This window comes from Pempheris klunzingeri, chromosome 13 (genome assembly GCF_042242105.1).
Source record: "Pempheris klunzingeri isolate RE-2024b chromosome 13, fPemKlu1.hap1, whole genome shotgun sequence".
NCBI lineage: Eukaryota > Metazoa > Chordata > Actinopteri > Acropomatiformes > Pempheridae > Pempheris > Pempheris klunzingeri.
This window is the reverse complement of record NC_092024.1, coordinates 17141877-17154776: the sequence shown is the minus strand read 5'-3', so window position 1 is coordinate 17154776 and position 12900 is coordinate 17141877. Positions and strand designations below refer to the sequence as shown.

The 12900-nt window shown below is 39.8% G+C and overlaps 1 protein-coding gene across 1 annotated transcript; it reads right to left on the bottom strand.

Annotated features, from left to right (window-relative positions):
• Positions 1–4311: 4311 nt before the first annotated feature.
• LOC139212407 (uncharacterized) lies at positions 4312–7997 on the bottom strand. Its single transcript, XM_070842951.1, has 5 exons — positions 7957–7997; positions 6429–7070; positions 5329–5659; positions 5040–5215; positions 4312–4594 (listed from the first exon to the last, which is right to left on the bottom strand). Exons 2-5 carry the CDS (start codon positions 7040–7042, stop codon positions 4363–4365), a joined length of 1353 nt encoding a protein of 450 aa, XP_070699052.1. The 5' UTR covers positions 7043–7070; positions 7957–7997; the 3' UTR covers positions 4312–4362.
• Between the last annotated feature and the right edge of the window lie 4903 nt (positions 7998–12900).

The window sequence follows — 12900 nt, the reverse complement described above, 5'->3', positions numbered from 1 at the left end:
TGCAATAGTGAAAATAAGTCATTACTATTCAGCTGTCTGTCTGACTCACTGATGTCTGTGCAGGTACTCACAAACTGAGCTGAGGCAGTAATGCACCATTTGGAAACATAAAAGTGATGTGGAAACTGGTGCTGAAAAAGCAGTTGACCAAGGGCATCTACTTTCTTTTACATTCGACGCTGCAAAACCCCCCAAAAGAACAATGGATTGCTAAATGTGATCCTAGAAAATAGGCTGGTTTGTCAGTTTTATCCAGCTTTCACATGGGCTCGAATATCTCTGTCTTGTATATCCTGTCAAATAATACAGAAGTGAGAAAACCACACGATAGTCGTCCCCTTTCATTGTGGTGGTTCATCCGATAACCAAGGATTATGAGATATATGAGTAAAATGTTTAATGAAGCACTTTTTATCCTAGAAGCAGCCATGAAAAAAAAAAGAAGGCTGAATAGCTGCACTTCACAAACAAATCACCTTTTGTGTTGTGCCTAACGCTCCTCCAAACGTTGGGAGTTCCCAATGAAAAGCAGGTATTCATTCTGAACAAGGAAATGGTTTACTTACTTACTTTTTAAATGTACTAAAAGGTTCAATGCAAACATGATGAAAATGTAACTTGAGGATATTATAAATCACTGCTTCTTCCATTCAGCTGAAAGTTTACAGTATGACAGGTGCTCATATGAACATTGAGCTATGAGTACCTTTGTTTGATTTGTGTAAACGCCTCTTAAGAAATCGCAAGGTTTTCATGCTTCACCTTGGCCTGAAAAAATCACATTCACACACACACATATATATATATATATGTGTGTGTGTGTGTATAAATGATGGTATGGGTGGTATACATATACATATATATACCACACAGAGTATTCCCTAATGTGACAACATTAGAGAAGAGAAGAGAAGAGAAGAGGAGTGTTGGCCTACACACATATGTAAAGTAGTCCGGCCAAAAAGGTCAAGGAAGGTGGAAGGCAGGCAGACTCAGCAGACTTGAGTGCAAAAAGAGGTGCTTTTATTTTACAGTGCTCGATGAAGATCATTTAAATTACAAATTTATTTACAAAAAAAAAACATAATTTCAAAATTAAACTGTAGTTACTCAAAAGAAAAACTATATGGTCGCAGCACAGCCCTCACGACTCAATCCAGTCAATCCAGTCCTCCCAGCATCCAAGTACCCACTGCTTATATAGTGCATCTAATTCCCCCCTTTGCTCACTTCAGCTCAACCATTTGGTATCATGGGGACAGTCTGTACTGTGAATTGCAACTAATCTGCAAATAAAAAAAATCACAGCACACATCACAAACCTCTAGACCTTTATCTATTTCCCCACAATCTAAACAAGCGAAAAAACAACAATTTATGTATTTTAATAACAAACATTTGTCAAAAAGGAAACAAAAAAAACCCTCCACATGGGCCGACCCAATGATGCACTGCTGACATCACCAAAACCATAAATTGGGGAAGTGCGGGGCCGGCCTCCTCTCAAACAGTCCTCCCACATGGTGAGCCAGAACAAACAAAAGGTAAGTATAAACAAAGGAATGAACAATTGGACCATATTTAACCTGCAAATAACCTGAATTAAATGACGCTCGATGTAAACTGTAACCTGACACACACAAACCCGGGATAGTAAGTGCCTTACTACACTAGCCTGATTAATTAAAGCAAAACACACATATAGGGAAGACAGACATGTCCAGGGACAAGTGGTGAGAAGACCCAAGTGCTCACCCACTTTGTCACAACACACACACACACACACACACACACACACACACACACACACACACACCTCCATCACTCACATTGTGAGATTGGGAGGAGAAGAACAAGGCTGTTGTAAGTAAATTAGCCCTCAACCACATTATGTGGATATGTAAACAAAGGCTTTGCCAGTGGCTTTATATGATTGGCAGGGTTAGCTACTGTAGTCACCCAAAATCTCATTTGAAAAGAAAAGGGGGGGGGGGGGGGGGGGGGGTTGATATATAATTACTCACATATTTAGTATATAACAGTAGATAAATGATTAATTAACAAAATTACACAGGATTAGTATCAGAAAATGTATTTCCATTGATATAAATGTGCTGCAAATTTGGTCTAATAGATGTTAAGAGCTCAGATCATTTCACTAAGTTCAAATCTGTCACCATGTATGGTGTTATGAGAAACAAACATTATCAGAGTTGTCAAAATAATTTCATTGTGTAACTCCAATGTTCTCTAAAGTGCAGCTAACATACTGTCGGATGCTTAACACAAACCACACCCCTCACTCATCCTATCACTTGGATTCTTCCAGCAGCTTTTAATTGGTGTTTGGGCACCCTGAGGACTCTTTTAGCCCAAACACCCTGGAGAGGACACGACAGCAGATGTTAGTGTCTGAACAAAGACAAACCAAGTAATTGCTCCACGAAAAAAAGCACATAAACTGCAATTAGACAAAAACTTCAGAATAATTCATAAGATGCTATGAGCACATAGACATTCAACATGTTGTGGCACATTTTAAATGATTGAAATGTAATTTTGAAATGAGAATACGAGTTTTGAAGAATTTACTGTTTTGTCTGTTTGAGGGGAGGGATAGATGTACATTCCCACATGATGTGGTAGGACTGAGGTCAGTGCCAGCAGCGAGCTATAGCATAAAAGGCTGCTCATTCAACCTCAAATCACAGCCACTACCTTACTTAACCCTTCAGTCTGGTGTAAAATGGCGTTTTTTACTACTTTTCATTTTACCTTTGTGTTTCCCATTAAGCTTAGCTTTTTCTTGCCTTTCTTTGTGTCTTTCTTTTCAGCACAACCTCACCTATGTGATTCTACAAGTATTTATTTATTTTGACATAATATATGGACACACTGTATGTAAAAGTGCAAAAGACACACAAAATCCAAGTAGGAACTAGTTGGATCTTTGGAGGAGCGGGGGTCTGTGCGGACACCTCCTCTCGTTCCTCTTCACGTGCAGCATCCACTTCATCCTCTCCACTAAAGTCACTTTCTTCCTCAGGATCAGAACTTTCTTCCCCAGATTCAGTATCTTCTAACTCGTAGAAGAGCTGCTGTAGTGCGCGACTTCGGCTCTTCATAACTTTAGTGTTAATAGGTCGACAAAATTCAAACACCTGTGAAAAGTTGGGAGTGTCCGCTTTCCAACAGTCTTTGAATTGAGCACCTGAGTGCTTGTGTCACAGCTTTACGTTTTCAAACGTGCCACATGTGACTTTGACGCCGTGTGACGGCCCTAGACTCCGAAGGGTTAAACAAGCAGCCTAATGTTTCTCTGTTTGTGTGTTGGATTCCACAAAAGTTTTTAACAACTTTAACAGTATAACCGATGTTTCTTTTAAGCCACGCTAGCTTTAGGAATGACAATATCTGTCTGTCTCTTTGTGTCAACATCTCATCAATTTTGTACCGACATTCATGGTTCCAAGATGATTGATCCTTATGACTTTGGTGACCCATGACTTGGGCACCTAGCACCACAAATAGGCCATACATGAAGCATCGTGTTAGAGCCCGTCATGCTGCCCAGCTGTAATCAGCTGACAGCCGCTCCTTATTAGTCGTTCACCAATCACAACCCTTTCTCACAACAAGGCGGCCCATTTAAATATGACTCCCTCCTACGCTGATCTCTGCTGCACACTCACTGCTGCTGCTGGCAAAGCTTTGCCTCCACCGTCATATTCATGTCTTGTAGGGGGGGTTTCCTGTTTTAGTTTAGCATGGTGTGCGGCTAATCCAGGGATCATTTTAATAACTTAGCCATCAGCGCTAAGCTTAACTGTATTACCGTTTGTTGCAATAAATGGTTCAATCTATGACAGTGTTCTTCCCTGAAATCTAAGTTCTCTGAAGGATGAATTATATTAACTTTGATGCTACCTTATCTTTTCATGTAGCACCACCATCAGGTCTAAATTTCACTGTCTACAGCCTCACAGAGCTGCTGGCATGGCTGCAGACTCATCGTCTTGTGTGAATGCGCAATGAAAGTTAAATAAAGGTTAAATGTAGTGTATTTCCGTGAGGGAGGAAGTGATTGATGGTGACCTGAGTGGATGCTCAGAGGGTGAGTGGGATTATTAGTTTGAATATTCAAAACAAGAGCTAGGGCTGTTGCTGCTGAGAGCAGGGAGCATGGTGGCTCTTAAGTGCAATCTTAGACAACACTCAAGACAACAAATTACAGCAAAACAATGGCAATGACACACACTCACTGTTCACATTTAACCAGGATGTAACTAGATGTCCCAGCTAGTGAGATTCAACCTGCTCAGTGTGTGAGCCCATCCCATGTCCGTCGGTTCGTCCCATCCATCAGCTCTGCCCCTCTGAGCTCAGCAACCCTGCTCTCTTCAGTTTGTTATCCACGTTGGGAATTAATTTCTCTTGGAAGTCCCACAGTCGTTTGTCCTCATGGAGCTGCTCTAACGTTAACGCCTTTCGCAGAGGCACGCGCACATGAATGATCCGACAAACGTCTGGTGGAACCTTGAACTTTTGGCCGAAGTTCTTGAGCACTTCATGCACTGAAGTCTGCTCCACCATCCTGTGATTGCACGGAGACAAAAATTAGTTAAGTGTAATTCTTTGTCTCAAACCTTTATTTGCCCTGACAGCGGTGAAAGACAGAGTTTGACCAAGTAAGTAAGTTTGATAAGTTGATCAAATGTGTTTGAATTGAAATGAAGCACATTTTTGGGCTGGTGTTGTGATATTTATTGTACTTTGAGTAAACTATCCCTTTAACCTTGTTGTCCAATTCCAAAGGATAACTACATTATCTATTTGAGCCCAATGTGTTGTATAATGTATTTCATTTAACTGTACAATATTCAAACAATGTTTCTTCACATTAAATCACTAATATATTTAATATAGCTATAGTTAATATAGTTATAAAACATTTGTAGCCAAAAGTATTATTAAATTAACCAAAGCACTAAGTGTGGGTACTGGGTGAGAAATGTTTCAGTCTGACAAATTCAACCTACCTTGGCTGAATTATCATCTTGTGCGGGTGGTATATATTTCTGTCTGGCTCCTCCCTGTAGATGTGCTCCATAATATTAACTCCTGGCACTCTGTTCCACTGAGGCAGGTGAAACCTCCCACTTGGCTCAAAATGTTTCTTAGGGAAGATATGGTTCTCAATGAGGAACACTCCTGTCTACAGAATGTGATACAGCATGGAAGATGGAGAAAATATTCAATAAATATGAATTAATATCAAATATGAAAGTTTTGTTTGTTGTTCTCACATGGCCGCCAAAAACACCCTACCTTTGGATGCTGCTGTTGGAGCTTGTTCATCAGAGACATCAGGTCGTTGTGCTGGTAAGGCATGATAATCTCATCTATGTCGTTCAACAGGATGTAGCGGGACCTGTCCATGGATCTGTATATGCACTCATTGAGCGTGGTCAGCTGGCCAAAGTAGTGTACGTCTCCGCCGCTCTCTGAGAAGAGCCAGCCACGAGATGGATTAAGATACTGGTCGATGGGCCAAGGAACCATCTCCACAAAGCCCTCACGGCTGTAGCTCTGCAAAAGGCGGTCGAGGTCTGGGCCGCAGCTGGTTTTATAGATCACCACTCTGTTCACACCCAGCAACCTGAGGCAAAGTGAGGCGTAATGTTAAATCATTGGTTCACCCAAATTACAAAACAATCTAGATCGTGTCTGAGATTTCAGCACTAGATGAAAAATCAAGGACCACCAAAGTCAACAGCATTCATCCTCTGTGGATTATGAGTGATTGTACAAAATTTTATTGCCAACCCAATCATTGTTGAGAAATTTCAGTCTCCACCAAAGCGATGCACTGATTGATCAACACCATCTCACCCACAGTTACTACACTAGCATGGCTAGCATACATACAACAGGCATACAACAGCACCATCGTTTTCTACAGCATCCTTGTTACTCTGGATAGTCCACAGATCTCACTGTCAACAGTTCCCATAGGAGATATTTCTTTAATAATAGGTTACTCCAATGGGAAGACAGTCATGTGTCAAGACAAAACATGGGAAAATAGAAAAGACAACACTGAATGGTAAGACACTCTCTGACCCCCAGTGGAGGGAAATTATACTGTACATGTTGATGTGGCAGGTACAGCTCAGTGTATTGCAGACTTGCACATTACATCATATACGATGAATTCATTTTGAAGTTAATTCGAACAAATTACGAGTTAGTTTGAATTTGTTTGAACTTGAGTTTTTCAAAATACGACAGTACGGTGGAGCAGTCCAGTGGTGCTACAACAGCACCTTTGCAAAGGTTACAATATTCAGTTTTTTTAGACAGTGTCAGAGAGAAGGTGATTTGACTCCTTTGTGACATAGTGGGTTGTAGTGTTGTGCTTTGCTGACCTGTAAATCTCCAGAGTCTGTGCAAACTGAAGCACATTGTTGTAGTCTCCAAACAGGTTGGAGATGCAGACTGTGAAGTTAAACTTCAACTTTTTCTCCTCGTTTCCGTTGGTCTTCTGGTTTCTTATAGGAAGCCAACTCTGGTGAAATACCGTCACTCTGCCTGGCTTAGTCAGGAGAGCAACATTTGTAGCTTTGCAGTTTTGAGGAATCTGACACATGGCATCCGTAGGAACGAAGGGAAAACCAAATTTGTCTGAGTGACGTCTAATTGTTACTTGAGTTGTTGTATCTGATAATTGACCTGCACAGCAGAAAAGACAGTGAAGTGGTTGAATGGAGTCTCTCTTAAATATACCAATAATGCGTATATCAAAGCCATTCACTCTTTGGTCCATGTATGCTGACACCAGTAGGTGCTTGGTATTGTTGAGGGGAGTGATGGTCTGTTCAGAGATCCAGTGGGGGCAAGCAGTTGAAGGCCTATGCAGTTTTGAGAAGGACCTGTACGTCTTGGGTGTTTTCACGGCGAGCACGAGGATGAAGGTAACAATGAGGAGGAGGAGGAGGAGGAGGAGGAGGAACTTTCCTTTGAATTCCTTTGCTTTGTCCATCCAGCCACAGACGAGATAGATTCCCAACCTGAGGCAGAATTAGTTAGAGGGGTTATACATTTATATACAAACACACTGACAGCTCAAGCTGGGCTGTGTTGTTACTGAAGCATCCACAACAGGTGTGGATGTGATCGGTGAATCTCAAACTTTTCTCCGAAGACATCCTTTGTTAACTTTTTTTTACTTCTAAGTTGCCCTTTTATTAGAGTCACTTGTACAATGTACTGTAATCCAATAAAACAGCATTCTTTCCTTCATCCTTTCAAAATCACAATGTCCCGTTTTTGTTGACATAGAGGTGTTTATTCAACTGCTTATTCATTTTTGAAGCTGTACTTAGTCAAAATAATCTTGTTTGTAATGTTTTGTCTTCTTCTATTTACATACACAAAGAGGTCATATTATAAGAAACAGCTCTTAGTCTAATGCAGTCCAATAGGATTTATTGCATGGCTACTGTATAGGATTATACAGATGTGTGTAGTAACTACATAATCCATACTGCAATCATTTTAAGGAACTACTTATTTTCTAGCTGGGTGCCTTTGAATGAGACAGTGAAAAGACTTTAGAAGACTCAGTAGGTCTGAAATCAAGATCAATCTGTCAATGTGATGAAAGGCAGCAGAAACCACTGAGAACACAAGTCATGTGCTCTGTAATATTTCTGGGAATTTCATGGGGTTTGATGAGTTTACATTCTGTGTTCACAGTTGCTGTTTCTTCGAGGCTGATTCTGATCTTTAGACTTATTACCTTAAAGTCTAAGAAAAAAAATGATGCTCACCAACTTAGTGTTGGCAAGCTAACATTTGCTAATTATAACACAATGTACAGCTGCGACTGATGGGAAAATCATCAGATTGGCAGGTATTTCTCATAAATAATTGGACAAACTCATTTTTTTTTACCTGTTGGTGGTGAAAGAGTCAGAAGATCACCAAATAATTTCATGGAAATCCACCCATTCACTAAAAACCAAAAATGTCAAAAATAGCAGTTTGCTGGATTATTATTGAGGAATAATAAGTATGATAACTTCATGTTGTCACATATCTTCCTGGTAGTCACACCAGGTAGAAACACCCTACGGGCGGCTGAAAAACAATATTGCAAAACCAAGCGCCCCAGGGACCTTCTTGTCTGCCAGTCTCTTCTCTCCTCTTTCTGCACCTCCTTATCTGGATCTGGAGAAAAAAAACTCTTTCAATGTAAAATCAAATCATCCTTCTCTAACCCCTCAAAAACTTTTTTCCACCACTCCCTCTAACAATTTTGTTATCTAGTTTGTAAAAATGATAGATGACATTTGCTCCTCATTTCTCCATCCACCTGCTGACACCACCTGTCATCATCCATACATCCACCCCTTTATTTCCTACTCTACCTTTCTTGTTATAACTCTTCCTGTCTTCCTGACCATATCCCTTCTCACCTTCTTCAGTCTATTGCCCCTGACCTCCTTTCTTTCCTCGCCCACCTCATCAATACCTCATTGACAACTGGTTGTTTTCCAAACCCTCGTAAAGCAGCGAGGGTGAACCCTCTTTCAAAGAAAACCACACTCAACCATTCTGATGTAAATAACAACCAACTCTTTCCAATTCTTTCAACTCTTTCCAAAACACTTGCATGGGATGTTGTGAGAACTCTATAATGTCTGTGGCCCCAACTATGAGGAGCCTGGGAGCCTGGGTTTGACACTGGATGACCTGCCATGCCTTGCTGCATGGAAAAGTCACTTTTGATTTGCATTCTTCACCTCTTAAACTAAATAGGCAAATAGCCTAGATGTGTCATGAAGCCAAATGCAAATACTGTCTCCCAACAAAGCACTGGTGATTTCCTGGTGGAAAATTGAAAATCTGAAATTGAACCTACAGCAAATATTGCTAAGCAGACAACTGCCTATACAATACTGGGAAAACATTTGTTTTACTAATGGCCCAGTACACCTGCACAGGTGTTTTCATTTATCTTGGTTGGTCAGGGTGAAAGTGGGCAGAGCTATGCTGCTGGGCATTATGTAAGGTCACTGGAACGATAGGAGTGATGAAGGTGTACTCTGGCAGCAATGTCAATCTAACACAGACTGTGTTCAAGGTACAGATGCCTTGAATGGCCGTAGCAATTATGACTCTTGTCCATTTGGAGCAAAGAAGGAAGCTGGGTGAGGTTTTTAAAAAAAAGTCTGCATTATGAAGGGTGGAAGGATGGGTCAACAAAATGTTGGACTGTAACAGGAAGACCACTGTCACCACATGGTCATTACTTTCACTTTAATGCACCAAAGCATGCCAAGATGTTTGTCTGAATTTTACAAACTACTTGTTGTAACCCCAACCAAGTTGTTTTTTGTGAGTTTTGTGATATACAGCAGCTAATGACAAGGCCATAAGTGTGGTTAGTGAAGCTTTTCCCGTGAAATCCACAGGGCTTCTCTTCACACACACACACACACACACAGACACACACACACACACACACTTTCTGCTAAATTAATTCACTACAACCTCTCAATACGGTGCCCCAAATGTAAAGCCATCAAAATCTAAACAGGAGCTGATGAAAATGTTAATTTGCTCATATGAGCTGCCTTCAGTATTATTCTGCACTCTTTACTTAAACATAAACAAATTGTCAAATTTAACTTCAAAAACCCAGAGTGCCACTTCTGACCCCTGCATAGAGACCAGTGGTTGGTAAAATTGTGTATTTTTTGTTAATCTATTTAGTATTAGCTTGCAGAATACCTAGAAGTACGTTTTATATTCTTTTTGGATAAATTAGCAACTCTGAGCTAGTTCAAAAAACGATGGGCCAAAAATGACCCTCTGGGTGTATGGGTTAAAAAATGTCGGGTCAAAAATTACCCTTTGGTTCTTTGAGTGACTTTGTAGATGGAGAATGGTGACAGTCCTGTATTTGGCTAAAGCCTTGAAATAAATTCATTTGTATAATATATTTTACTAAGTTACCTCGGTAGTACAGGGCCAGAGACTAATACTTGTAATAACTATAATAATATAATAACTTATTACTTATTTTATATATAAATATATATAATAAGTAAATTGCCGTCGATGTGCTGTGTGCAAGGACCTCAAAACTGAAATGCACTGTGAAAAATGTGCAGTTCCTCTCTGCACCAACAAAAAATGAAATTGTTTCAAAGACTACCACAATGTCTAGTGTGAGTTCCTCTCTCTAGCAGAACAGATTTTTTGATAAGCAAAGACCCATGGTGTTAGTTTTTTGGCCTTGTGTTCTTGTTTCCATTGGCCAAAGTGTGTTTGTACATTTGAAATCCAGTTCTAACATGCAACAAATAAAGCAAAAAAAACATTGTTAAATGTAGCTGTGTGGTTAACTGATTATTTTCCTAAGTTTAAAATAGTTTGCACTGACAGTGTTTGTTATTGTGATTCTTTGAAATGATACGCCTAAAGCCCAATGGGTCAAATTTGGCCCTAATCCTAAATTAGGGAATAAAGGGTTAAAATTGAAAAAGTGGATATGTTGGTGTTCAGTGAATTTATAGCAGTCATTTAATGCATAGTTCATAATTTTCCAAAGAAGAAAAGGGTTCTTGGGTTCTCCAGGGTGAATCTGTTTACAGCTAATTCACCTAAGAAGGTACTAGTCCAAAGTAATGAAGTAAAGCAAAATGCTGTCTGTAGTGAAGATACATTTTTATCATGTTTAAAGGATCATTCTTTAGGGGGGAAATAGTTTGAATTTTCGAAATTATTTTATTAAACTTTTACCAATTTCATGTGTAGAAATACAATCTTATTTTAGCATCTTTGGTTGAAGAACTGCTGACTTCATTTTGTCCCTTAACTTATGATAAGAAAATCTATGCCCTCTAACTGTGAACATAAATTAATTATCAAACTAACTGTCCAAAACATTTTAGAAATATTTTACATCTCCTCGAGTTCCCTTGTTGACTCAGAATTAACCTTTTTACGGTTCACTGCACATCCAGATTATGAGTATTTGTCATTATTGAGTTTCTGACATTTAGAAAAACTTCAAGAACATCCTCCGAATATTAAGTTGTAAGACAGAACTGAAACTATTTTAGGACATCCCAGTAAAATAAAAACAGGGTTCTTGTGGGTGTAGATATGACTATTTGACTTACATGACAGATTTGATATTAAATGTTTTGCGTCCTTTTTCTTAAATGGCAACTTGTACTGAAGATTAGCAATACCATGCAAAGTCATCTTATGCATCTTATGTCTTCTTCGTAGCTAAAGCTTCACTGTATATCTTCTGTTGTGCTGTACAGACAACACAAAATTCTCCATCTATCCACCTATTTTTTTTTTAAGATTTTATCCTGCTCAAAGCTGCAGACGTGGAGCATTTCCCGAATGTATTGGGTAAGAAGCAAGGGCATATCCTTGACTGGTGCCTGGATATCACAGGAGACACACACATAGGTCCCTTTGACGCATGCACTGCAGCCCTGAACTTACCTAAACATTACCTGGAGGAGCTGAATATGAGGAAGTGAATGTAAATCAATCGGGTTGGACATTAACTGGACTGGACAAAGTCTGTGTAATGTCTAGTTGAGCCCATGTGTGAATAAAGCAGGTCACTGTCCAGAGAATACACAGTGAGCGAGTGGGCGTGTTGATGACCTTCTATCATGTGACACGTCTTTTCTCCACTCTTACATTGATATTGTAGATACGTCCTAATACATGCAGTATTATTAAACGCTAAAACAGTCATCATAATGGATGAGTCAGTAGCTTTGTCAACCATTCGACTTACGTTTTCCTTACTGTGTATTTATGCTGCTGTAATGACACAATTTCCCAGTCTGGGAATTCAATCAAGAACATCTATGTATCTATAATTTCCTATCTGCTAAAAACAAAATTTTACAGTACAATACATACTGTACCCTGTCCTCCTCCTCTCTAGCCAGGTGCCAGCCCTCGCCTAATCCAAATGAAGTATTTCCAGTAGGTGAGAACACGCCTGACACGGATGATCTCCTGTTGCGTGTTATATGTGTGAAAGGTTGACTCCGGACAAGGTCTGAACCTGATTCTTGGGACCTGATTCTCTGTTGAGGCAACAGTGCACCTCATTGACCTTGATGGAGACATCCGTCCCACCCACCGAATAAAATCAATCAGAAAATTCCAATCCTCTTACTGCAATGTGCTTCAAACAGGTAATTTCAATCATCAGTGACGTCACCTGCTCTTGCACGGCCACATACACACTCATTATAAAATGTGAGAAGGAGGTAGAACGGCATAAAACTTTAAATCAGGTGGAAACAGCTGAAGGTCTTGTGACCTGTTTAAAAGTATATTTGAGTCTCTAGCTGAAAGCATGAGGAAGCTATAAACTTTCTGAGTGGAGGAAGTTGATCAGACAGGTTTGTGACAGGTTTCACATTTATTATTTGTCCTGTTGATCAGCCCACACCCAATGACAAGTGCAACAATAATCTTTGTCATAACTGCCATAACCACATACAGAGTTGACAAGTGGGAGGGGCTGCCGACTCCAGGAGTGTTTTACCTGATTTTGTGTTCCCATTTCAGTTTTTTCTCATCACGATATCCTCAAAAGTAACTTGGCACAGAAACACAGGCCACACACAGATAATGTTATGATCTGATAAATGTATATTATCGTCAACAGTTCTAATTACTTCAACTTCATTTCTAAGAAATCATGCTTTGTCTCTCATTTTGGCATTACAGACCGGTCTAAATAGTTGGGCGAAAATCAGACTGGTAGCAAATTCAAACCAAGGCACCACAGTTCCTGAATTCACCTACAATTGAACCAGAATTCAAAAGTGCACATGATTA